Here is a 26,758-nt window from a genome sequence, read left to right as displayed (position 1 = left end):
CATCCATGCAGGATACAATGATTGCATCCTGCATGGATTTCAGCTAGTCACACTAACGGAAACAGGAAGACACAGACAGTTATGTCAACACCTAGCAAGATAGAAAAAGTTTCCTCTCTGTTAGCTCTTACTACAAAACATGTATTCAGGGACACGCATCAATTGATAACATTTTGAACTGACATTGCTGCAGATGTAAAAAATGTACCGTGGGTCATTTTTATAATCTATTTTACGAGTGAAGTCCCAGCAGCTAAGTCAGAGCTTTAAGGTCTGAACATTAAATGCAATTGTATACATCACTGGCTTTACATCTTTGATCAAGATTTTGACCCATATCATTTTAGAAACGTCATATTTTACCTTTTAGAATTATCTATCCCAGCTATTGATCATTAAAAGAGCCTTGGCATGTGGCCCATTTAAACACTGTATCCTGAACAAGTTAAATTTAATTTCATTTAGATTTGAATAAAGTTCCTAAAATTGAACAGTGTATCTCCATCTTCGGGATAGTAGTTGTTAATAACTTCCTTAAGTTGCATAGCTACTGCTGCTAGCCACTGCTGCTAGCCGCTGCCACTGCTACTGCTACTGCTGCTGCTACTACTGCAGCAGCCGCAGCCACAGTGAAGACAGTAGTCACTTTCTGTAACTTGGAGATCAGCTTTCTGTTTTCCTCCTTCTTTCTCCTCTTTTCAGCACGGCTGGGGCAGCTTCTTTTCCAATGTAGTGGAGACTGAAGGGGGGGCCCCGACACACACATAATACGATTAGCATTCTGCTGGCAGAGGATTTTAATCAAAAACATAATTAATGTGCGGAAATAAGCAATAACTGTATTAACCATAAGTGTATGAGGATTTTTATGGGGCCCTCGGGAACTTGGGGCCCTAGGCAACCGCCTAGTTATGCCTAATGGTAAGTCCGCCCCTGGTCTGTAGGTGTGAATGTGAGCCTGAATGGTTGATGGTCCCTATATGTCAGCCCTGTGATGGGGAGCATGCTTATGTTCCCACAGCCCTATGCTCCTACCCTAACCACTTCCCTAACCCAAAAAGTGTGGGAACATAGGCATGACCCCCTGTGATGAACTGGCAGGTTATCCACGGTGTATCCGACTGCCGCCCAATGTCAGCTGGGATCCTGAAAAGGATAAACGGTTTCAGGTAATGAGTGGATCCTATAATCATGGTTGACCATGAGAGTATTTTTTTCATCAAGCTTACTCTTTTTTTTTTCTTTGCTATTTGTGAGGAAAGTTGAGTCTTGAGTCTCATTCCCAACTCGTCAGGAAACTGACCTTTGGGACGGCGGCCGACCCGTCTTACAATCCCTACAATTATTAATGAACAGTGTCAGGAATGAGACTCAAAAATCAACTTTTCTCACAAATGGCACCTTTAACTGGCAGAAATGAGCCTCCATACCATTTGGCCTATTTTCCCAGATAGAAAGTTTTGTATATCAATCCAAAATACTTTGGAAAACCTGTGGAAATAACAGTTTTTACTGTTTTAATAAAGAACTGAAAACATGTGAACATGTCCTAACAGGTCAGCCTGGTTGTTCCTGCAGTGTATTATAAATATAATCTCAGTGTGCTGTGCTCCTGCTGATAACACTGCAGCTGAAGCACTGCCCCTCGTGGCTGCGATTAAATTAACCATGACGTCAGCTGAGCAGAAGTGAGTGCGTGCGGAGCAGCACGCAGTCAGCGCAGCACGAACTCCAACTCCCATGTAGCTGTGCAGCATCACAAAACTACATAACCCACCGCTGCCCGCGTTACGCGTGCGCAACAGAGCCAAAACATTAAAATAAACTACAAATCAGCGGCGAGAGGACTACACATTTTCGGGGACATGCGCAGAAGCACTCCAGAGTCCTTTTAAATGTTCTGTACGTGCAAAGATGGCAGCTCGGGTCGACTTGCTCCGTGCCAAAGTAGAAGAAGAAAGGCTGAGGGAGAGTCTGGACAGGTTCATCCAAGAGAGGAAGAAGAAGAAGAGCCGGGAGCTGTCGCCGCCAGCTGACAAGCGGGAGAGGTGTGAGAAAGAGGCGAAGAAAGTGAAGCTCCATCACCACCACCACCACCACCAGCAGCACGCCGAGCACCGGACGCACCAGGCGCACCAGCTGCAGCAGAATCCCAAACCCCACAACTTCAGCGCAGGTAAACATGTCCTGCACAGCCACAAACACAGCCACCACCACCACCATCACCACCACCACAGCCTCAGCAACGGGGCGAAGAAGAGCCTGCAGCCGGCTCTGCCTCCTCCACCTCCTCCTCCTCCTCCTCCTCGGAAGGTACCAGAGCAGCTGCAGAAGAAGCGAGCGGTGCCTCCAGAGCCACCTGCGCTCTTCACTATCACGCCTCTCAAAATGGTCAAGGCCAAGGCTCAGGATTTCAAGGAGAAGCACAGGGAGAAAGATGTGAAGCTGAAGGTGAAGAAGGAAAACACCGAGGCGAACGTGAAGCACGCTGAGCTGAAGAAAAAGAAGGGTGAGTGTTGTGGATGTACAGTAGGGAGACCACAAGTCATGAATCACCATGGATGATATTTTTAATTTTTTTTTTCCAAGACAAATGATAACATGAGCTTAACAACTTGAGTGAAAAGATGATCTTTCTTTTTTTTTTTAAACGTCCATGAATCACAGGATGTCTGAGTACCTGGTATGGACTCCACAAGTCTAATGATTCATGTTATGCCAGCATGATTCTGCATGTTTCACAAAGTTTCCTGTGTTGTCACATAAATGTCCGATGGGGGTTGAGGTCGGGTGACTGCGGAGGGAAAGTCCAGGACGGTCAGGACAGACAAGGAAGGAGTTCTTGTAAAGTTTTGAGGGATGTTTGGGCTCATTGTGCCGCCACCTGACCTCAACACCATTCAGCTTTTATGGGGACTGCGTGCCAGTGCCCACACTGCCATGCTGTTAAGCATGCCAGAAAAAGATTTATATGTCCCAGGGTGAAGTTTGTGAAATGCAGAATGCAAAAAAAAATAAAATTCCAGGATGTCCCAGTACATCTGGTTTTATTTTGCAGTATGCAAGCCTAGCATGCTTCTCAGGCTATTCTGACCCACAGTCCTCCTCAAAGTGGAAGATCCATCACATACGTTCAGGTGTGTGACATTGCTGAGAGAGCACAAACACTTGATTGACAGAATGACTGACAGCATCGACAGGTGAAGCACGTTTAAGCGTGAGTACTACAGTACGTTCTTTGTGCTCCTAAGCTAAGGCTGAGGCGGATGTAGGAGCAGGAGGGTCAAAGATCAAGACGCACTGTCATGACGAAGTAGTGTGTCCCAATTGTACTGGCAGCAGCAGTACGTGCTAAAAGTAAAAAGAAAAAGTATGCGATTGGGGACGCACCGTTGAAGTCTGAGAAAGCCAAGCACTCTGTGACAAGCTTGGGGAGTCCACACCAGCTGGATGGAGTGCATGCTGTCACTGAAGCAAAAGGGAAAATCCCAACTACTAAGATTTTTTGAAATTCTAGTTAACCTCATGTCTGTTTTGCAGTAAACAAACCCCTCCCTCCTTTTTTTAAAGGCAGCTCTCATTGCCTCTTCCTTTTCTTCAAGCGTTTTTCATTGCTTGGCCTGTTTGGTGGTGTAAGACATAACTGGGAGCGTTGCAGTTAGTAGCTTTCCCTGCTCCACCATTGTCAGTGTGGGTACCAGAACAGGAGGGTCCTGCTCTCCAAGTGCAGACAAGACACGCTTCATGGAGTCCTGAAAAAAAAGTCTTTAATCTTTTACTGCATAACAACATACTGTTGGAATACAGATAAAGTACAACAGCTTTAAGCTCCTTTTGTCAAAAAAATATAGTATTTAGAATAAGTATTTTGACTTTTGACCCTACTGTGTATCTTTTGGCTTTGTCTTTCAAATATCTTGCAACTTATGCTGCATAAGTCTTTGACAAGTTTCTGGATATTTACAATGTTCACTCACAAGAGTATAGTACCATACTGCTTATACTTGTTTTATGAATTGTTAATCAAATAATTAAATGTAGTGTTTAGAGCCCAGCTGATTCTCGTTTATTGGTGCACTGTGAATTTAATTTCAGAAATCACCACAAGAATTATTTTCTGTATTATAATCTCTAAATAAATAATGTTCATATCGGGCATCTCAAGCAACATGTTCACCATCACTGACATACCTGTGATAGGCGAATATAGGCCGTAATATCAGCCAACTCATATATCGGTCGGGCTCTAATAGTTGCCTCTCTAACTTTTTACTGATTTCTGTCCCTGTAGAGCCAAGGCCCCACAATGAGAACATCAAGTCTCTGTCACTGGAGGAATATCTCCTGAAGAAGAAAAAGAAGAAGAAGAAGCACCGCGAGGAAGAGCACAGCGCCAAGAAGGTCCGATACGTGCACAACAAAGCGGTTCAGACTGTGTGTGCGGGACTTGGAGCAGATCTTGCTCTGCCCATTTCCCCTGATGCCTCTCTGCCGGGCGCCGTGAAGCAGGAGAGCATCCGGCAGCCTGTCAGAGACACTATCGACAACCACCTACCCTACCTCCATGCTCTCAAACTGGGGCACGTCCCGTTCCTCTCCCACCAAGACCACTCCATCCGCAGCACCTGCCTCCAGACGGGCACCTGGTACGGACGCTTCATGCACGAGGAACGGCAAGCCAACGGCGGGGGGTCGGTTCTGCACGCCTATGCTGACGAGTTGGCTTGTCTGAGCCCGGCTGAGATGGAGTGCTTCGCCCAGGAGTTTCTGGAGCTGGCCTTCGCCGAGAAGCCTCGAGGTGCAGCCTCCTATGCCTTGGCAGTGGTGCACAGTGCGGCCTCCTACCTGCCTGACTTCCTGGACTACTTTGCCTTCAACTTCCCCAACACACCAGTCAAAATGGAGATGCTGGGCAAGAAAGACATTGAGACAACCACTATTGCCAACTTTCACTCTCAGGTACGTGAAAAGGAAGAGGTCTTCTGGCTTTAACAAAGATTTTGGCAGTGCACTCACGAAACTTTTACCACAATAACATTCATAGAAAATCGCCTCTGACGTGGTCGTTTGTTGTTGCTCTTGATCTGCTCAATCAGACAAGCTTTTTTTTTTTATCTGAATTTGGTTTAAATTAGGGCTTAACCCATCAATTAACCTGTCAGTCATACGATCTATTCATCTATTGTTGAGATTTTTTCTGCTCGTTTTGTCCAGGCGACAGTCAGAAACCCCCAAAAGTCCAATTTACTATCGTAGAAGCAAATAGAAGAAAACCAGTAAGTTTTCAGATTTGGAACCGAAGATCTTTTGTCATTTTTGCTTTTTAAAGAACTGACTTGAGGTCATTTATCAATTAGCAGAATCATTGGTTTGTACATTTGTGTCAATCAACTAATTACTAATAAATGGACAAATTATTTCAACTCTAGTCTAAATCAAAAATCAAAAATAAAAATTAACTAAACTTAATGGATATAGATTTTGATTACCTTTTAATATTACAGGTAAACAACTCAGTTTAAAGATAAAATATGTAAAAATTCTGCACAAAATGTCTAAAAACAACCAGAGCTTTGCTGTATATTTACAACACCCGGCAAACATCTTTTGTTTTGAAACAGAAAAATCTAGAAATTAGAAAAAAACTACACCATTAGATGTATCATAGTGGCTGAGATTACATATGTAGAAAAACAAAATGAGCAGACTGTATGCGAACAATAAATTAGTCCCCAGCTGTGCAGTATGTGCTCTGACAACATTGTAAAAAGGCGCAGCAAGCTGAAGGCCCGGGCCAGCCGACAGTCATGAATGAGCTCAGATGCATGTTTACCACCCGGTCAATGATTCAGTCCAAAGTACACTGTTTATTCTAAAAACCTGCGCCGGTGCCAAGTTGTCGCTGCTCTTCGAGAGATCTAATGGAGCCGCTTTGGTTCCATAACAATTCAGGATTATACTGACCGCTCACGGCTCGAGGAAGATGGCAGACAGGAGAAAAGAGCGAGCCAGGATGTCTGCATGTGTGATGTTAGATGTGCAAACGACAACGGCGAGCTCAGCGGTTTTCTGTTTTATTCAGGGAAAAAGCCGACCCAGTTTAATCATTTCACCGCCGGAGAGGCCACGGTATAAACTGAAGCTTTGAGAGCAGAATGATTGCACTAAAACGCTTTGTTGGATCGACTGCACTTTACTGGGTCAGTGCTGTATATACAAGTGCCTGCTGTAACATAATATAATCACAGCAGTGCTCAGCTCAGAGCCTCGTCTGAAGGAAAAAAGACATCTCCATATAAAAGTCACAGGCTGGGGTCTGTGGATCCATCAGTGTGACTCTGTATGGATTTTTCCCATTCATTTGAATATACGGTGAGGCCACACTGGTTGCAAGGCAATAGGTGAGATGGATTCTCCACACAGCGTATAAAGCATCCGTCAGGCGTGATGTTGCTGCAGCAGCTGCTTCACATCCATTAGACTGTGGTGTAAGAGTGCAAACTCTACCTGCAGCTTGAAGGGACAAAAGTCACAGTGCAAGAGATGACTAGCGAGCAAGTTTCGATGGGGCGTTAGCAATTATAGATTGTACTGTAGATATAGCTACAACAAAGGCTAATGCAGTCGAACAGCTGGTGAGGGCCGTGCAGGTTTTGTGTTCACACTAAAAGTGAGCACTCAAAACAGTCAGTGTGCATTTTTAAAGAACCTGATTATGTTGATTCTTTTGTGAATAACTGGGGTTGTGAGACCTTTTTGATTTTAAGGAGTGTAAGAAAACTGTTTGAAAAATATATAAAGTACGACTATATCTCAGCATTTTGTTCATATCTGTGCAGAAAACTGAATGAAGTTGTTATTTTGAAAATGTAGATATTATTACATTCACCAAGGAGGTTGTGTTTTCACCCGTGTCAGTTTACTGGTTGGTTTGTCAGCAGGATTACACAAAAACTACTGAACAGGTTTCCACAAAACTTGGATGGAGGACGGGTCTTGGCTCAGAATAGACTCCATTAACTTTTGTTTTGGGTCCCGGCTTTTTCTCTCACTTCCTTTAACATTGTGTAAGAGTTAAGTTTAAGTTAATTTTTTTTTGACATTTTCATTAAATTCTCAGGGAGTAATGCATGGATCTTGATGAAAAAATCAGGCATATGTAGGTGGCTGGTATCTATGAGTGAGTGTGATTTTTGACTGAGTGCCATTCTAGTTAAAGATATATAACTTAAAAAAACGTACAGGATAAGAGCAGCGTGAAGACCTGAACACAAGCTCATCCTGCAGTAGAGAAGAACGCAGTTAAAACAACCGAAGAGCTGATAGAACAATGGCCAAGTGTCGGGGTGAGGAGAACCAGAAGCAAAACAGAAGCTTATTAAGTATGTATGATTGTTTAAAAACACAAAAACAACATAATATAGATGGAGAATTGTATAAAAAGTTTCTTAAACTATCAGGAGAACTCATCTCTGACAACAATATTCACAGGATCAAAATTCACCCAACTCTCTTGTTCACTATTTATATTTATACTTATGCATTGAATATAATATGAAATATCCATAAAATATGTCACTTAGTCAGGGGCTGTCAGTTCATTCGGTGATAGAACAGGGAAAAAGGTATATGGTGTATACAACATCATATAGCTAGTGGGACATGCGTTTTGTTTCCTGTCCTAGGTGAGCCGGACTTACTGTTCAGGAACGTACCGGTCCGGACCCATGAGGCAGATCAGCTTGGTGGGAGCCGTGGACGAGGAAGTTGGAGATTATTTCCCAGAATTCCTTGACATGCTGGAAGAGTCACCCTTTCTCAAGGTCTGTGGAAGATTTAAATTGATCATTTTTTATCGGTTTTCAAAGGACCATATCCACTCATGCACTCACTCACACAAGATTTTATGGCTTCAGGCCTGAGACAGAGGTTGTGCACTGACCCGTGTCACAGCAGGAATAATGCTTCTGCTCCGAATGCACAGCACATCCACAACCTGAGCACCCTCCTCTACACCTCAGGCGGGAATCGCTTAATATGCTAAATGCAGTGTGTTTCTCTCAGGAAGCTCATTAAAAAGCACAAGCACAACACTCCATAATAACTCCACTGCTGATGCACTGTTATTGCTGTAACATCTGTTCAGTCTGTTGTACTTTTCATAAAAAATATGTAAACACACACTAAATCACATACGGTATTTTGTGGCGGCTTGTAATTAAGTTTCGTCAGCTGCATCGCAAACATTCTGCAATTGTAGAGTAAGCTCATGCCCACAGGTTTCAGCAGCATACAGTACATACACAGTATGTTTTACTGGACGTGTGTGTGTGCGTGTCCACAGATGACCCTGCCGTGGGGAAGCCTCTCCAGTCTGAAGCTGGACTGTCGCTCTCAGAGTGACGACGGGCCCATCATGTGGGTGCGACCTGGAGAACAAATGGTTCCCACCGCTGACATGCCCAAGTCGCCCTTCAAAAGACGCAGGTACGACCTCAGCTGCACAGGAAATGCAGTATTTTAACACAACTCCGTTATCATTGTGATGGAAATGTGGGGGAAAAACAGGAGTGAAGTGCAAACTGAAAACATATATTTGTGTCCTTTCCCTATCCCCTTCCATCCTCCCATCCTTTCCTGTAGGTCCATGAATGAGATCAAAAATCTGCACTACCTGCCGAGGGCCAGTGAACCCAGAGAGGTTCTCTTCGAGGACCGGACTAAAGCCCATGCTGACCATGTAGGCCAGAGTTTTGACTGGCAGAGCACTGCTGCTGTGGGGGTACTGAAGGCTGTGCACTTTGGAGAATGGTGACTTTCTTTTGATATGCTTCAACTAGTGCTGTACTGATTCATTCATTTTTGATGGCCTGGGATTGAAACTTAAGAATCAAGCATCTCTGGCCAGAATCGCTTAAACTCCAAACTTACACAAGGAGGTCTCGCAGCAATCTCATAGCACCTTAAATCACATAGAGCCACCATAACAGAAAGTCTATTTCGGCTCAGGTAAATTACTTGAGTCTGTTATTCTCAAACTCAGAGTATCACTTGTGTTACACGAGCGCCCTCTGGTGGTACGTGGAGGACTCCCAGATATGGTTTCTGAAAATTAAATAGTTTAGTTTAAAAACATACAGTTCATACTTTCAAAAGTTGCATCCATAATTAGTGGTGAGCTAAACTCAAACTGTCAATGGCAAAATAATAAGCGGAGGTAAAATGAAAGGTTTTAAAAAATGTAATGTGTTGCAGGACAAACCGACCTCGGATAACCAAAGATGTCGTCTGTTTCCAAGCTGGAGACTTCAATGAAGTTGTCCAGAGTCTGCAACTGGATCTGTATGAGCCTCCTGTGTCTCAGGTAAAAACTGGACTTTTCATACATAATCCATCAGGTTGTATGTCAATCATACATCTGTGTGTTAGATTATTATTCTTAATAGTAGCACATACTGTTAAAATTTGAAGATATGAAACCGCTGTGTATCTTCTTGCAGTGTGTCCAGTGGGTGGATGATGCCAAGCTCAACCAGCTGAGGAGGGAAGGCATCCGCTACATCCGGGTCCAGCTCTGCGACGACGACATTTACTTCATCCCGAGGAACGTCATCCACCAGTTTAAGACGGTGTCCGCGGTCTGCAGCCTGGCCTGGCACATCCGCCTCAAACAGTACCACCCAGAGGAGAAGGACAAGGAGGAGGAGCAGCGGCCAAATGATCTCAGTCCCACATCCGGCCGAGTCTCTTTTTCCTCCCCTGCCCGGCCCGACGCCACCGTCACCCCCTGTGCACGGCCGCAGGGAGACAACACTCACGGCGGGGTGGCCAAGAATGAGGAACCAGAGTTCCAGAGGCCGGCGACACCTCCCAAGGAGCCTCAGCCGGCCCCTCCACAGCCAACCAAATCTGCTCACCTGCCCCCAACGTACCAGGGTTCACACCTTTCATTGGAACCGGTCCACTCTGGTTGTAGACCCTCAAAAGAGCCCACCCTTCCAAAAGGTGTCGGACACACTGCAAAGTTCCCTAAATGACACATTCTCACGTGTACGTGAAAAGATTTGTTTAAAACTGACATCTGTGTCAATCAGGAAGCCTTTTAACTTCAACTGTTGGTAAAAAAACGTCCCTCGATGTTTTATTTTTGTTGTTTTTTCTTCAGCCAAACTACAGTTTAATGGGACGATGTAACACATTTTGACAGCACCTAAACTGGAACTCTCTACTGTTTCACTCATTCAAAAGGTGTGTACCATGTAAAGAAACTATTATTATAAAATGTAGTATTTTATAAGTTGCCATACGTACTGTAGGAAATCTTAAATTCATGGCTCAGCTGTTTGATTTTTTGGGAGAATGATTCATTTCAAGTCTGTGGCAGCTGATGGAAGGATTGTTTACGTACTCAATATTTGATTATTCTGGAAGCATGATACCGACATTATACCGTCTTGTTCATTTCAGCGACTGAGGCGTATAGACTTCACTTTGTCCACGAGATAGAGTCGGCTCACTCTCGTAGATTGAGGACATTGTCAGTGGTCTGCAGAGTATGAATCAGAAGCTTGGCACATGTTGGAGTTACAGCACACATACTTCCTGCATTGGTCACAGTAAACATGGGATAGGTAAAATGAGGGGGCTTTTGTTTTGAAAAAGATCCATTTTCTTCTGGTTTTAGACTTAGTACATAATTATCTGAGTAAACTACAAGCACTTCAAACTTTTTTTGTCAGCTTCATAAGTTGCTTTTTGTGCAATTCTTTATTTAAATTTTATACGGCGCCCTATTTCTTACTGTTGATACTCTTTTTAATATTTTATTTATTTTCTTAAGATGGAACACAGGTTTATTAACCAGTGATGGATATTTAAGACTATTATCTAGTTACAGGAGCGCCTTTTTAAATGACGAAGGGGATTACAACTATTGCATTGACCGATAATTGTCTGAATCTTCGCTTCAGGTGTGTCTTCAGAAATTGGTGTGTAAATATTTTGTTGTTGTGTAGCTGGGGATAAGTGAACGCTGTCCATGCACTCGAGGTGTTTTTCATTTGTTTTGATTCATCCTCACCTTTAGTTTTAGCAGGTAATGTCACTGGGTTGATGAAGGCACTGTTGCAGAGGGTTACTGACGTTTACTGAGTGTCATTGTGCGGCTTTACCGTATTGCAATAGTTCCAGCAAAGTCTGATATGACAAGGACAACATTACCTAAGGCTGACCTGTTCTCCAACAAAAGTGAACTTTCGAAATGGCCTGTCCTTATATATCTTGTACTTGGTCGAAGTTTCAGATCAGAGGAGATTTCCGGTTCCCCCCGAGGCCTTCATTCAGTAGTCTTCTAAAGGCGGTCTTCTGTAAAGGAAGTGATGACGGGATACTGCCTTTGCTCTTCCACTGACTCCGTCTTAGTGCCTTGTACTGTATCTGGTAAGCCTCGTTTAAAACTGTGAGGTCGGTGAGTAGGATAGTAAAATGGGGATCGGCCTAACAGCCATGGTGTATCTTGTTATTTTATGTTTGTTTTTTTGTTTTTAATTTATATATATATAAAAAAGATGTTGTTCACATGATTCATTTTAATTTCTACGTCTGCATGTCACCTGGAAGCAAACAATTACTACATGAGTATTAGTGGAAAGGCTGCCTTTCTAGATCATGCTAGATCCTAATCAGGAAGTGGTATGGTTATTTTTGTCATAAATCTGGCTGTCATAGAGTTTCGACTTCTAGCTCAACGTAGAAATAAATTGACAGTGGATACTGTCACATCAGCCTTTTGTCATACTTGTTGTGATGCGCTGTGTTTTAGAACCATTGATTACTGTTGGTAATGTTTGTACTCAGACATTTTAATACTTTCTGTCAGTTCCCTGAGTGATGAGTTAGAGACAGGAGGCTTCTGGTCCTGGTCTTGTTAAGTAGAAGAAAAAAAAACACACAATGGGAATGCATAGACTTTCTATATTTTTTTAATAAATAACTTTTTTGTGCAACCAGTGTATGTAACACAATTTAACTGTACAGTTGCATCCGATGCATATTCAACATGCATCGTCTTCTCTGTGTGTTAAAGGTTAAGTTCCTCCAAAAATGAAAATTCAGTCATAATGAGAAATTGGTTGAAGTTTTGTAGTCGACAAAACGTTTCTGGAGCTTCGCAGCAAAACAGCGTTCTCCTAAACAACTGAAGTAGATGGGGACTTAACATAAGATGGCTCCCTACAGCTGATTCAACATAATTTGATTTTAAAAGACGTTCTTTACACCTTTTTCTTTTTATTATTTGGGATCTCTGGGCTTCTGGAGACCTGTATTCAGCCGGACAAGCTGTATGGAGACATTTTATGTTTATTTATATCACTTGTCCCCATCTACTTCAGCTGTTTCTGAGAACGCTACAACGCTGTGTTGCTGTGAAGCTCCACAAATGTTTTGTGGACTTCACCCGACTTGGCATCGGCATGGGGGGGGTGGGTAGAGAATAACTACGTTTTCATTTTTGGGTGAACTTATCCTTTGAGATATCCTATTCAACAAGCTGACGATGCTTTTAAAAATCATTTAAAGAACTACGGATGGATGTGAATTGTGGCAAAGACAAAAAAACTAAACGATACACTGAACAATGGAAAGTCTGTCGTCTTTGTAACAGAAATATTTACGTGCCGATGAACTAGATGCAATGTTATACCCGTTTTCTTACATCATGCCAGAAGCACAAACACACACACACATACATAATATGTTTCTAATACACAAAGCTTAACAGCGTGTTTTTTTTTAGCATCAGACGAGAAGTTTAAACTTCTCTCTGCAGTCTGCTCACTTCCTCAAGTCGATAATCTAGAGGGTGAGTTTTTGATTAAACTTTCAAGTCACTGCTCTGAGTGGTTGTCGATGTTGTTCATCAAGGCACTGATCTGTAATAAAAAACAACCTCAGTTGATGTACAGTACAAAGTGCGTCAGAGCTGGTAGCGGGGGCACTTCCTGTTCTCCGCTGAGGGTGCAAGAGAGGCGGCCTTCAGTGCTTTTCTGCTCCGCTGTATTTGATCTTCCACAGTATCTTCAATACTTTCAGTGAGTCCAAGTCATTCAGCAATGCAAAGTGTCCTCAGTATCCTTGTTAGAGGAACAGATCCATGTTTGTTGTGTTGGTGACCACCTCAAACCCAGGTCTCCGGGTAACTCCTGGGGCCCTTTGGCTTTCCAAAACGAGTCCCAAATCCTGCGTAAAGATGAAGATGGCATCATAAAAATTGCATTTAGCATTTTATTATACTCTATGTTAATGTGAACTGAAGTAGATTCAGACCTACCAAACTTGAACACTGAAGATGATGGATGTGGTGTTTCAGACTGAGTAGGAACAGGCGGAGGTGCGACTTTAGCTGAGAATATAGTTTTGAGACGTGTTAGACTTACACACATCAGTGCATTCATTTATTGAGTTTAAATATGAGTGAGCATCACTTACGTTTTTGTTTATGTCTGAAAAACTTTAAACTCTGGAAAAAGGAAACAAAAGCATGGATTTAGTTTGCTGCACAACAGTTCCTTTAACTTTAAACCAGCTGGTTGTGGCTCTCGTTGCTCTTACTTTTGTTCTAGACATGCCCTTCTCGTTGTTTTTGTCTGGTTTGTTTCCTGATGTGTTCAGAGAGGGTCTGCGGTTCACGTCATCCTGTCCAACTTGAGCTGATGGACAGAAACAGATAGGAAGTGAAAGGACTTTGCATTATGATGACCATGTTCTAGCTCACTGTGCATGAAGAATATTATAATTGGGAATCCCCACAGCCTCAGATGTGTTGTATGTGTTTTTATACATCACATTTTACTACATGAGATGGTTTTTGTGTTCATGCGTCTAATAATAATGTGTGAAAGAGGCTAGCGTGTAGCGAGCAGCCACTTTACTCTGTGAAGCTACTCACCACTTCCTCCTTCAGCCACGACCACAGGAGGTGAAGAGGGCTGTGGAGCGACAGTGAGGGGCTCTGCAGGAGAAACACAACGGTAAACCGCCTCTGTTATGTGCACAATCTTTAAAACAAGACAACATCTAATCTGTCATTTTATCTTTTATCTTGACGTTCATCTTGATTTGGAAAAAAGATGCCTCCCAGTGGTGAAAATTTCTAAATACTCATTTTTAACCTGCAGGTTGTTGTATGTTGTCGACAAAACACAATGCAACAGTGCAAAACGTGAACAGGTGGATTGCAGTCGACACAAAATCATTTGGTCACTGACCTAAACTGTTTCATGAAAGGATTGTCAGGAAATCCAAGGAAAAGTCCAAAACTTGAACAACGAATTGATCCTACTAAGTATTATCTGTGTAGACAGAGCCTGAATTCATTCCTGTGTTGTCTAAAAGCTACCAATGAACTTAAGCACTGTAGTTTAAATTGAGTTAAAACCACATCAGCCGTCCTGATACGTTAGTGGTGGATGTTTGAGGGGCAGGGGTGGAAAAAATAAAATGGACACCAGGTGTATGCAGTGGGGCACCAGCCCTCAGAAAGGGCACAGGAAGGGAAACCTCGACTGCGTTTTTTCGAACTTGGGGTGCACAAGCTGGAAAATAGCGCCCAAACAAATGCACAAGTAACATTTGAAAACAAACTACAGTGCAAGCACATACCCATGACCTGATTTTAAGACTTAAAGCAATAAAACATTACTTCCTGGAGAAAGATAGTTGATTGTTAAAGATCCAATTTGTAAGAAAGTCGATTTTTGAGTCAGCAACCTGCTATCCCCAAACGTCAATATATGAGACAAGTATTTGACTTTCCCCAGGAGGTTACATTGTGTTGCTTTAAATCCTCAATAGGAACGAAGAGGCTCGGTGCCACAGAGATGCCAGAAACTATTAAGAAACTGACCAGCATGTTGTTAGCTTTGGTCTTATCATGGGCTCTGTAATGAGATCTATACATATATAGAAGTACAGAATGCTGCGCGCCTTATCAAGTTAAAATGAAAGCAGAACAGAAAGGGGTCTTCATTAATGAGATCGATGAGACCAAACAGCTTACCTTGTCTTGAACTTTTAGCTCGAACGCTCTGGGGGTGAACAATTGAGAGCAACAAATGTCAGTGTCATGACCGATGGAAACTTAGCATGTTAATCACTGTATGGAAAAGCACTGAGCAGAGGAAAAAGGACATGAGTCAGTGAGTGTCAGTCTTCTGTGTGCTGGCTGTGACCCCCAGTGGTTTTTTAAACATTTTTTTACTTGTTCTGATAATATTCACCTTGCTCCTGCTCATAACACCATCGAGGAATTTCTTGGGCTGAGAGGAGCCGTCCCACTCTGATGACAGGCCTACCCTCGATGAGGGCTGTGCTGTTTCTAACGGCTGTGGGCAGAGGGCGGATTTCTTGGGAACTGTTGTGGGGGGAAAAAAAGCACTCCAATTAGACAACAAGTATCGCTACACGAGCTAAACTGTGTGCCTCTGTTGTAACGAGGGCAACAACACACTCACTCTCTTCTGTAGTGAGGACGAAGGACTCGGGGGTTCTGTCAGGAAGGGGAGGAGTCAGGCTCTCCTCAGCTGCACAGCCAAAAGATAATCATCAGATATATTTTCACACCTACTCTTAGAAAAGACTGAACACAAATGTTTGGAAATTGATCTCAAATCAAAGGTCAGACCATAATTCGGTCTGGTGAGCTTACTTTGAGGAAGCAGCGGAGGAGTCACTGGGTCCAGAGGCGGACAGTAAGGGTGGAGGTTTGAAGTGGTGCTCGATGCAAGATCAGGATGTGCTACTGGTGCTAAATATATCAGAAGAAAGTACACTATTATATACTACTGAAATGATTACGCATGTGCAGTAGTTTCATAATGATTGGTAGATAGTTTGATAAGATGAGTCTCTCTGAATGAGGAACACATGTATCATCATCACATGATTACATACTATGATTTATCATATTTTCAGCTGGTTTGATTATTAGTCACTGCAAATCATTTTGCTCTGAACATTGTGTTATTATAATTGTCTTACCTGTGAAGATCATTTTTGCTCTCAGACTCTACAACAAAGAGAAGTATGTTGCTATGAGATAAAAGTCTACATTTCAGGTAAGTTACATTCATCTCTCAAGCTTGTAGGAAGTCACACGTCAGCCATTAAAGATACTTCATTCTCACCTTACTTCTCACCCAAGGTTTCACCTCATCCTGAGACGCAGTGGCAGCTGGCTTTGAGTTACCGGACCATTCGGAGGACATTCCTATTTTGTTCAGGTTCGCTGCCGGCTTGACCTCTGACTTCTGCTCCACGGGAGCTGAAAGGCAAGAAAAAGGAATTTAATTAGACCATTTTAAAACTAAAACCTGCTGTTACCACAGTGTGTAGTTTTGTTTATTTATATTTATGATAATACCTTCATCAATAGCCAACTCAAATGATTCTGGGGTTCTCTCTGGAAGTGGGGGAACAGGTGAGGGGGGGCTGCCTGGGAATATAGAAATAAACATCATAGTTTTTTAATGGATATTATACTAAGTGTTGCCATTTCAACATCAGAAAGACATGATTGTCACAAAACGTTTGCAAAACATTTGCACACCTGTGGATCAACAGGTGCGAAGGAAATCAGAACAATAAAAACTCACACACTGTCCTCTTCACTGGCAAACAGGAAAATGTATTAACAACGTTCGAGACCTTCATCAGGTTTCAAGACCTGATCTGACTGACCTGTCATGACGTAAAACATAACCAAAAATAACCTGATGAAGGTCTGTGTTACGACAAAACGTTATTCATTTTTCCTGCCTGCAAGTGAAGAGAGAGTTTTTTGTTCTGACAATTTAACACAATTGACAAAATAGAGTTTTAGATATTTTCCACTAACCTCCCAACTCCCTGACAGCCTCAGCAGCAGCATTGGGTGGAATGATAACCATTAACCTTTCACAGGGATCTGAGACCTCTGAAGGACAAAATCATAAACATGTTAGATAAAATGTATATCCTCTCGAGTCCAGGACGTATTCGGACGTAGCAAAGAGTAAAATAACATGTAAACCACTGAGCTTGAAGATGCTTCTGAACTTTTATCAACAAAGCGAACACCAACCTGCATTCAAAGCCAGCTCGTAGGACTCAGGGGTTCGTTGAGGTAGGGGAGGAGGTACCTCCACATCTGAATCATTAGTACCTACAAAATGCACATCAGTTAATACTACAAATCTGTCTGTCTGTGTCATTTAAAGGGTAACTCCACCAATTTTTAACATTATAGTGTACTATAGTGTAGTGTAGTATTGCATTGTGGGTAATGTCGGCACCAGATTTTTAAAAGGAAGAAGAGTGCATGGATTATATGAAGTAGTATCCATTTTGACCATTTGTTTTTACATTTTCCAAAAGTTGACTGCTGGGCCTACATTACCCACAATGCAACCAAGCCACTGAGTAACAACTGGAAGCAATTTAGGCTTTATACTTCTTTTTCCACATAGGTAGTAGTACTCCCCAAGTTAATGTGTTACCTTTTAAGACTAACACATGCACACACATGACCATTTACCTGAGGCAGGAGAGTTTTGCACCAGCGTCTGGTCGTTCAGACACAACAAGGGCGTGCTGAAGATTGGGCTAACTGTCCATTGATTGTCATCTTGAGTAGAGTCCACTGGTGCCTCCACTGTTGAAGGGGAGCTCAGAGGAGTGTCAAAGTAGGGGTCCTCCACCATCATGCAAATGGCTGCTGCCACAGCTGGTGAAGGCGGAGGGTTCAGTGGTGGTACGTCATAGCTCTCCTGTATCCTCTCCTCCACTGCGGGGGCTCTCTGGCTGGCATCCAACAGTATGGGTGAGGTCCTGAGTCCCTCCTGCGGGTCCTGGGTGGTGGTCAGAGCGTCAGGAGGGGTCTGGGGTAGGTGCCATTGGTGCTGGTCCTTCAGCGTGATGAGATTTTCTGAGGCAGAAGCGAAGAGAGGGCGGTACTGCTGTAGGGCGTCCCTCTCCTCGTCAAGCAGGCGCTGCAACTCTGGCAGCAAATCCAAATCGTCAGTCAGGTCAGAGAGCGCGCATTCAGGGTCAGGCGTGAGAGCAGACGGGATAACTGTCACCTGGTCGGGTTAACAAGGGAGTGTGAGTCAGGACAGCTTTAGATAAATGAAATGAAGTTGCTTTGCCTTGCATTGCACTTGACAGAACCACTAACTGCTTGATAAGTGTTATTAATACAGTCGCCTTGTTGTCACAGCCATCATAGTTCGTTTTTGAACCACCCAGCCTGCTATTTGATTATTTTCCACTCAGATCGTGTGACTGCATTATACATCAAAGTGACTAAAACCACAAGAAAGCCACAGCTGTTGTTTCTGCTTTGCTGGTCGTGATGGTTGTGCTCGTCAGTTATTGTTGGTTTAGAGCGTACTCATGCATTTCCGTTGTTTGTTTGTGCTCTGGTCTCGTTCCTGGTCACTCACCTCATTTCTGCAGGTCTGTGCATCCATGGACTGCAGATATCTCCCAAACAGTACCTTGATGGTTCTGTAGACCAGCTCATATTGTTCCTGAAGTTAAAACAACAAAAAAACCTGCTCTGTTAGGTGTCATCGCCCTGGGACACGATGCATGAAACAAGAGAGATATTTGACAGAGGGAAGCGCCTGACATGAACCTACCTTGGTTTGAACCAGAGAAGGCCTCTGGGTTCTCATGTTTTGAACTAAGTCGTAGATTGAGAAATCTGGAGGGATCATCTAAAAAATAAGCACACACACATCAGCACAATGCAGCTCGGATCTCTACTGTTAAACTACGATAACGTGAAGAAAGCGACGGCACAGAATTATCTCACCTGTTTCTTCAGGAGGTTCCAGGTGTAGTCAATGACACACAGGGCTCCTGTTCGACCACAGCCAGCGCTACGACGACAGCAGCAAAAAAGAAAACCACGTCAGCTTGGGGACAGTTCAATGTGATAATTCAAATAGTAGTTGAAGAGGGCTTCTGCCATGATGCTATTTTTAAAACAACAGATTATCTAACACCATATCATGATTATCTTGATTTTCTGGTACTTATTGTGCTGCATCACTAAAAAACCACACCTATCTGGTACAAGCTGGTTCAAAGCAATGCCAATCGAAATTTCCAGTTCCTCATTTAAGCAGCCCTGAAAAGGCTCAACACAGCTGGCTTTTCTTTGAAATTCCTAGATAGATAGATATATACGGTAGGATTGGATTGTAGTATAGCATGGTAAGAAAGTGTTGTGAGATTTGTTTCTTTTTCCTGTGAATGTTGAGGGTCAAAACCACACACATGCTGGGAAAAGTCTTCGACTGCATTTTTGAACAGCTGTAGCGGTGATATCACTCAGACGTGGGGTGACTGCCTGCTGTGTAGGTTGGATCTGCCACTGACTCAACATTCCACTTCTGACACGTCATATTCAAAATGGCGTGGGCATGTCATGGCGTGTTATGCTTTCATATCACATTTTTCGACGATATTTTGAGAGTGACTTGATGAAGACAGTGTAGTTAGTTACATCATATACATCGTAAACATATACCGTATATAACAAGCATTTTCAGCAAAACCAAAACCGAAAGAAGATTCAGTTATGACGTGTGCACTTGAATGTACTTTCAACTAACCAGTTATGGAATGTAACTAAGTACATTTACTCTCTGCTACTTTATACTTCTACTCCACTACTTTTGGAGCAAATACTGTACTTTTATTCACTAAATTAATATGGTAACTGTAGTAAGTAGTTACTTGGCAGATTGAATCACAGCCAAAACACTGCATTTTTAAATTAATTTATTATTTATTAAAATGATTTATTCTATCGGCAATTGATACAGTATATGCATATATGTATAATTACATAAATATATGTATAATTTACTTTTACTTGTACTTTTGATACTTAAGTACATTTAATATTGGATACTTTTACTACTAATAAGTACTATTTGTATGACCTTCACTTCCACCTAAGTAATATTTTAACACAATGTCTTTATTTTTACTCAAGTAGGGCTTTTGGGTACTTTTTACAACACAGCAATAATAATAATAACATGTGAACAATTCCAAGTAACTGACTCATTTATTTTTATTTTTTTATGTGAGCCCACTCAGTCTTTATACATCAATCCTTATTTGCAAAATCAATTTCTGTTTTCATCACACATAGTTCCGAACTATACAAGAAATTAACAAAATGAAAGAAGATGGCACTATTGTGAAGATGGCACATTGAACAAATCTCTCTTCCTTTCGCATAACCAATTTCATTAAGCTATATATAATTGTGCACACCAAAAAAAGCACTGTCTTGGACTGATTCATAGACAGATATTTGTCTGAGGGCCCACACCCTGGCCTAATTGAGTTACTCAGTGTTAGTTTCAGTAAAACAGTAGATGTGGGTTTTGAATGAGCCAAAGTGTAAGTGCTGGAAAAAGTGAGGGGAAATGCCCACACGCACACTTTAAAACCTAGTGGGTCGTTGGCTACCCACCTACGCACGCTTCCTGTCTTAAAGAAAAAAGGGAGGAGGTACCTAACATCTAAGGCCCGAAGTGAGGGGACACATACATGCTGCCCACAAGGCAATATGTTCCTATAGTAACTACACAAGCAAAACCAAAAGTGAGATTAGTTAGTGTGATCACTGCTTGTCCTCAAGTTTTCACACATTAGAGCTGAATAAACAGCAGTGGCTCAGTCTGTATGAAACTTAGCTTGGGGACCGGAAATTAAAAAATGTAATCTATTGAATATATTGAATATTGAATATAATATTGAATATTATAAAATCTTTATAATATAATAAGTAATAAGTGTAATTAAAAAGAAGCTCTTAAGAAATGTGTTTTTTTGTGGAAAGACTGAGGGAGAGGCAGAGACAGTCGACTAAGTATGGAGCTGCTAAACAATGCAGCGACTTGTGAATATAATTCTAAACATATCCCAAAGGTGAGGTGAGCCAGTGAAAAGATGCCACCTTTCAGATGCTTTCATTTATTTGTCTTGGTTAAGAATCCCGCAGCTTTATTTTTGCACAAGCATGATATTCACTGATAACCTGTGTAGTTAAAGGAACACTGCAGTAGTCAAGATGAGAGAAGACGAAAACCTGAATCTGTTTCTTTGCATCATAAAGTCCAAGATATGGCTTTGGTTTATTTCTTATGTTGGAAAATGTTTGCTGTGTTTTTTCCAAAATTTATGTCAGCTTTTCGTCACTGAGCTTATGATTCTGTCTCTCAGCCCCAAGATCTATAACTCTTTTTTTGTCCTTATTTGATTTCAAAAAGTTTTTATTTATTCACACTATAATACTTTTTAAGCAGTTAAACTATTTAGACTGTGAGGTCTGATAAAGACAATTGTCTGTCGTCAACAAAGCTATTAAATTTCACACCATTTTGTTATTATTTGGCCAGTTGGGAGCATGAACAGTGAGAATAGTGGGCCAAGTATAGAGCCCTGTGGAACACCATACAGAATACGACAAGTACTTGAAACACTGACACAAAAATCACCCAGTTAAATAAACTGAAACCAGTCAAAAACCTTTTGAGAAATTCCAAATATATATATTTTCAGTATATATTATCAGTCTATCAGTACTGTAAAATTAATTGTGTCTAACAAAGGAGGAAAGAGGAGAAACATCAGCCCTATCACCACTTTATCTAAGATTATTTAACATTTTTACTGAGGTGGTTTTTGTGCTGATTGACATTTGTTGCGGATGTTATCGTCACTAAGAAAGCTATTTAATTCTCTATATAAAGATAAAAACCTAAATTATTCATGCTTAGATGGAGCTAGATTGAATTCTTTAAGATTATTTATTAAGAATTAATTAGGTAAAATTAAGAAAGGCTGACCTGCAGTGGATGCAGATGGGGATGTCATCATGGGCTTGACTGGAGCGCATCTCCTCCAACAATTCCAGAATGGGAGGAATCGAGTCTGGTACACCGTGATCTGGCCAGTTGACATAGTGCAGCTGTTTCAAAGTTCGGCTACACTGTAAAAAAAAAAAAAGAAATGTCAACATTTTTTTTTTAGACAATTTCAATGCAAGCCTCTTTCCAAGGTTGTACATCTGTTGAAGAAAAAAACATTTACCTCACTTTTTGCTACTCTATTATTGTGAGAGCAGTAGATCTACATTTTTTTTCTTTCTTTGTAGCAGCTAAAAACAAGGCAGATGATAATCTGTTGCTTGTCTCAGGAGAATTACCCAACAGTTGTTCTCACAGTCAGGGTGTAAACACTACTTACGTTGCGATAAGTCACCCGTAACGTCCTTGACAGATAATCGCCTTTACTTTCCTCAGAATCCTGTAAGAAAAAAAGCCAACACTGCATCTTTAAGCTGAGTACTTATTCTTGCTGTTAAAAGAAAAGGTCATAGAGGTGATGTAAATTTCTTTTGTATTAACCTTGGGTAGTGTAACCAAATGTCATATGCTGGTGTAATATTTAGATACTGTGAAACGATAATGTCAGCACATGTTGTGGAGCTGTTCGAAGAACCAGTCAAAGTAGGAAGTATGACTCGTGACAACAAAAATACTCACACAGTAAACTGTAAAAGGCTCACAAACAAACGGGGGCTCTTGTTTCTGCGGCCAGTACCGCTCACACTTTTTCTAGAGAGAAAACGTAAAGGAAGCACACATTTAACTTTTCATATAGTCTAAACTGTCGACATGCAACAAAAATGCCCTCAGTCTACAAATCAAACCAGCACATGCGATGACACACAAAATGCAGAAGTTTTGATGGTAAATAAACTATGCAAAACAGTTTGTCTGTGGGGACAAACAGTGAAAATGAAAATGAAGACAGTGGTGTTACCTTTCCCATCTCAAACTCTCGACAGGCCATCACTACGACCTAAAGCCAAACGGGACAATGCAAATTACAACGTACCAAAATAGGACATGACAACATCTGTATGTTTGGGTGGGAAACTTCAGTCTATGTAGTCAAGGGAGCTTCACTGATCACTAAAGCGTGCTAATAGTTGCTGTTTTGAGTGCAACATAATGTGTTAAAACACCTTGTTGTGTCCACAGACGACAGGCAGGTCATACCTTTACGTTGTACTCCCAAAGCATCCTCATGAAGTCCAGTACTGTGTGAGGCAGAGGACCCTGAGTAGCGATGTAGGCCCTGGAACCTGACACCCCCTGTAGACAAAACATAGCTTACAGTCAAGACTCAGGGGATGTTTACACACAAACACAGTTAAAAATGAAATGTGCTCTATGCACTATGAATAAAAGGCGTCACTGTTCATTTACCTTGATGAAATTGGCGTTGATGTAGTCCGTGTCATTTTTAGATGTGGTGAGTGTGAGCTTGACTCTGCTGTGGTCAACTGAAAGAAGAAGATATGTAGTCATAATGAACATCGCTCAAGTCTGCAGCCACTGACTTCGCTGTACCTTTTCAAACCATGCAACAAAAGCCATCATGGAGAATTAGATTCAAATGGAAATGAAGTATAATATGTTAGTATTTCTCAATAATAGATGGACATATTCCACGTCGTCAAATGATGGTAAACATTAGAAAATATTGAATTCTTACTAAATAAATCAAATATAACCTGTCAAAATAATTACTCACACTTATTTACCTAGTATGACATGTTATCTACAACATTTTTCCATTAATATGTTGTCATCAATGTTTGCATCATAATATGTATTTGTATCTCAGTGTCAGATTACTTTAACCTCATGACTCTTACATTTTCTCTCGGGATTAATTTGTCAGTGTTATGAAAATATGAAGGTCAAAAATTATGTTTCTTAGTCGTATCTTTATATTTAAATGAAATTATATTTATGCTCTTATGCAGAAATTTAAATGGCAAACTTAAATATGTTTTGCCTTGAGCAAAGCTTACAGGGAACAATGTCCTTGTATCGGTTCTTCTTGATGTTTTCCTGCTTCTCTGCTGCCTTGGTGGGGTAGGTCTTGTCAGTGCGGTACTTAGTTGACAGGCATTTCAACCTCTGAAAAACAAAAGAAATGTTTTTTTACCCTATCACATACATACCTTTATGAAGCTTAACGTTCTGTCAGAGAGTGTCAGAGAGGTTATGTTTCAGTGCCGTGGCAATTTATCGGTGGTGCTGCTGTATTAGTATGCCATATCTTAGAAAATGTCCCGAGCATTACGTGTACCTGTGTATTTAATTTTTTTTTCTTTGTAGGGCATATCTTATGTTCCAGATGTTCATTTCACACAATCATCACAAATACAGTTACGTATTTATATTTATATATAATGGTAAGCTGATAACATGACAGGTGCAAATTGGACTCTAACGCAGGGGTGCCCAAACTTAATGGTGGGCCACGCACCAAAAGCAAACACCTATTGCATGGTTTGTTAAAATGCAAAATGGTACTAGCATCCCAAGTCCATGATTTGAGTGTCACTGCCATGCTCCTGTCATGAAAAATTAATTATTATTATTATGGATCCAATGAACTTAAAGTGCATATTACCTCACCAAAAAAAAGAAAACATAATAAACGTCATTATAATCTTTTTAAATGACTTTTTTTAAATTTTCGGGTCACACTTTGGGCTACAGTGGAATATAATATTGTAGCATGTAGCCTAGGCATATAGTTGAGGATTTATATCCAGGGATGTAGTTGACTGTACAGTTAACATCTTAATTTGGAATAGACCTGAGTTTTATAATAATTAATTATCAAGCTATAGCAAGCAGCACTAAAGTAATATGAGTTTTGGCGTGCGTGTGAAGGGATTCATCAGGGCAAATGAGTCAGTTCGGCGATATGTAAGAAGTGTCCACCTGTCATACTCTTAACAAACAGGAGGCAGCATATCACCAGAGAACCCACTAACTGCTGCCAACTGTAGCTACTGTTAGCTAGTTAGCTCAGTTAGCCGTGCAGCTACTGGTTTGAACTGAGAAGCGCGGGGGACGAGGAGAGTGTTGGTGTTTTTACGCCGCTGTCACAGCAGCTGTTTTGGACGGGCCAGAGCCAGCTGTTTAACAATAGTTTGTGTTATTTTTGAGTGTTTTCAACTAAAATTCTTAGATATTGCATCTTTAATAAATCAACTGTTTTCATCACCACCTTACTGCTGTGACTCAGATCTACGATTTTTGTGGGGTACTTGTATTATCGAAGTGATTTATGTTTTTAGCTGTCTAGTCTAACAGGAGAGTTTGGAAAATAAGGGCATATTAAATGTGACCAGTTGCTGAGTGGTCAAACACGGACAGTTTTTTTGTTATGATTCATCCCCAGATGACCAGAATCTATGACTCACTTTACTAGAACCTGACACGCTGTCTTACAAGCTGCGAGGATTTCCATCCGGAATTTACTGTGCGGAAGGTTTGACACTCAGATTTAAGTCATGGCTCGTCCCTGCTTACAGGATTTGGTAAGACACTGGTCTTTTTGTTCAGAGGCCAGTTCTCACAGTTCCTAACAGTCTGCTAAAGGCCTCGCGGACCATCTGCGCTGCTAACACCACAGAGTGCTTTTTGTTCACAAAGGAAGTGATGCAACGGACCCCTTCCTCTGGAGTGGTCGGCGTGGTAGCAGCATGACAGCAGAAGGGCAGCATGTGAAGCACACGCTGCTGTCCTTAGGCTCTGCCATGTCACTCATCACCATGGCAGCAGCCCACAGATGATGTCACTCAAGGAGGGCTCAAGACTTCTGAAGGAGACTTTTCTAAGCGTATACATGCGCCTCTGTGTGAGTGTATATACGTTGTCATCTGAAATTAAAGTGCTAGACTAACTGAATGATCTCTATCATCTGCTAGAAGCATTTGCCTACGGGTCTTCCTCGTTCATGCGCTGTCGGTGACAAGCATCAGTGCAAAGAGGAAGCACAAAAGTGGCGTTGGAGCCATTATAACAAAAGCAGCGTGTCACTTCCCTGAACATGTTGCCTTTTCGTGAAGATTTGTAAGACAGGAAAACTAAAAACTTTTCCTCTCGTTGTGCTGACTGTCATTTCATTTAATATAATCAAACAGGACAGTCATCACATGGTTTCCGATGATGTGATACGGAAAGCCACAAGACAAAAAAGTCTACTATTCAACAGTACAACTCAGAACAGTACTTCAACGAAAGGAACAAAACACTTGACTCACTGCAAACTCCCCGGCAAAGCCACTTGGTTCCTCTTCGTCCCCAGCCTCTTGTCTCTCCAGCTGGGCCAGGAAGCTCCTCAGTATCCAGGCTTGATGCTCCATGGCTGGCTGTACAGTACACTGCCTGGGATAGGGCACCTTTCACAGGCATGTCAGGACACAAAGGTCCTCGTCCACGGGTCATGGATCGCCACGACTTGGGTTGAGGGCGGTGGCACGTCTGTTGCTGCTACACAGAGCACTTCTCTATTGCAACTGTCACTTCAAGGAACTATTGTGAGGGGAACGTGTGAACTGTCTGAGAGGAAGCAAGAGTAAACTAACAGGTTCTGTGGTCAGATGAATATTATTGCCGCGCCCCCTGGGTGTCTCTCACTGGGTCCTAAAGTCACCCGGGTGTTTGATTGCATGAGTGTAGGAGGGGGAATGGCGAGGGGAAACACCCACAAATAGAGAAGGACACACATTTTATGCATATGAACTGACACAAACAGCTGTTCCTACCCAAAGTCAGAGTAGCAATGCAGGCAGTCTAGCCTGTTGGACAACATTCAG

The 26,758-nt window shown here is 41.8% G+C and overlaps 2 protein-coding genes across 2 annotated transcripts; one reads left to right on the top strand and one right to left on the bottom strand.

The window, feature by feature from the left end:
• Nucleotides 1–1,865: 1,865 nt before the first annotated feature.
• On the top strand, nucleotides 1,866–11,778 carry rsbn1 (round spermatid basic protein 1; the record flags this gene model as incomplete). Its single annotated transcript, XM_084367113.1, is given in 8 exon segments — nucleotides 1,866–1,886; nucleotides 1,888–2,509; nucleotides 4,292–4,959; nucleotides 7,686–7,823; nucleotides 8,345–8,487; nucleotides 8,644–8,811; nucleotides 9,256–9,364; nucleotides 9,501–11,778. Coding segments are annotated over 8 exon segments (2,406 nt in total). The 3' UTR covers nucleotides 10,038–11,778.
• Nucleotides 11,779–13,072: 1,294 nt separating this feature from the next.
• On the bottom strand, nucleotides 13,073–26,473 carry ptpn22 (protein tyrosine phosphatase non-receptor type 22). Its single transcript, XM_084367112.1, is given in 27 exon segments — nucleotides 13,073–13,239; nucleotides 13,331–13,402; nucleotides 13,489–13,519; nucleotides 13,612–13,709; nucleotides 13,949–14,011; nucleotides 15,059–15,086; nucleotides 15,279–15,412; nucleotides 15,513–15,581; nucleotides 15,707–15,805; nucleotides 16,039–16,066; nucleotides 16,185–16,321; nucleotides 16,421–16,492; nucleotides 16,895–16,972; nucleotides 17,120–17,200; nucleotides 17,573–18,116; nucleotides 18,480–18,566; nucleotides 18,678–18,755; nucleotides 18,854–18,920; nucleotides 21,912–22,054; nucleotides 22,312–22,371; nucleotides 22,611–22,682; nucleotides 22,891–22,929; nucleotides 23,130–23,225; nucleotides 23,340–23,416; nucleotides 23,951–24,059; nucleotides 26,204–26,305; nucleotides 26,307–26,473. Coding segments are annotated over 27 exon segments (2,607 nt in total). The 5' UTR covers nucleotides 26,388–26,473; the 3' UTR covers nucleotides 13,073–13,177.
• Nucleotides 26,474–26,758: the final 285 nt, after the last annotated feature.

This window comes from Pagrus pagrus (assembly GCF_965226575.1).
Source record: "Pagrus pagrus genome assembly, chromosome: 11".
Lineage (NCBI taxonomy): Eukaryota > Metazoa > Chordata > Actinopteri > Spariformes > Sparidae > Pagrus > Pagrus pagrus.
Note: the sequence above shows the minus strand (reverse complement) of the source record. Positions and strands in the feature narration are given on the sequence as shown.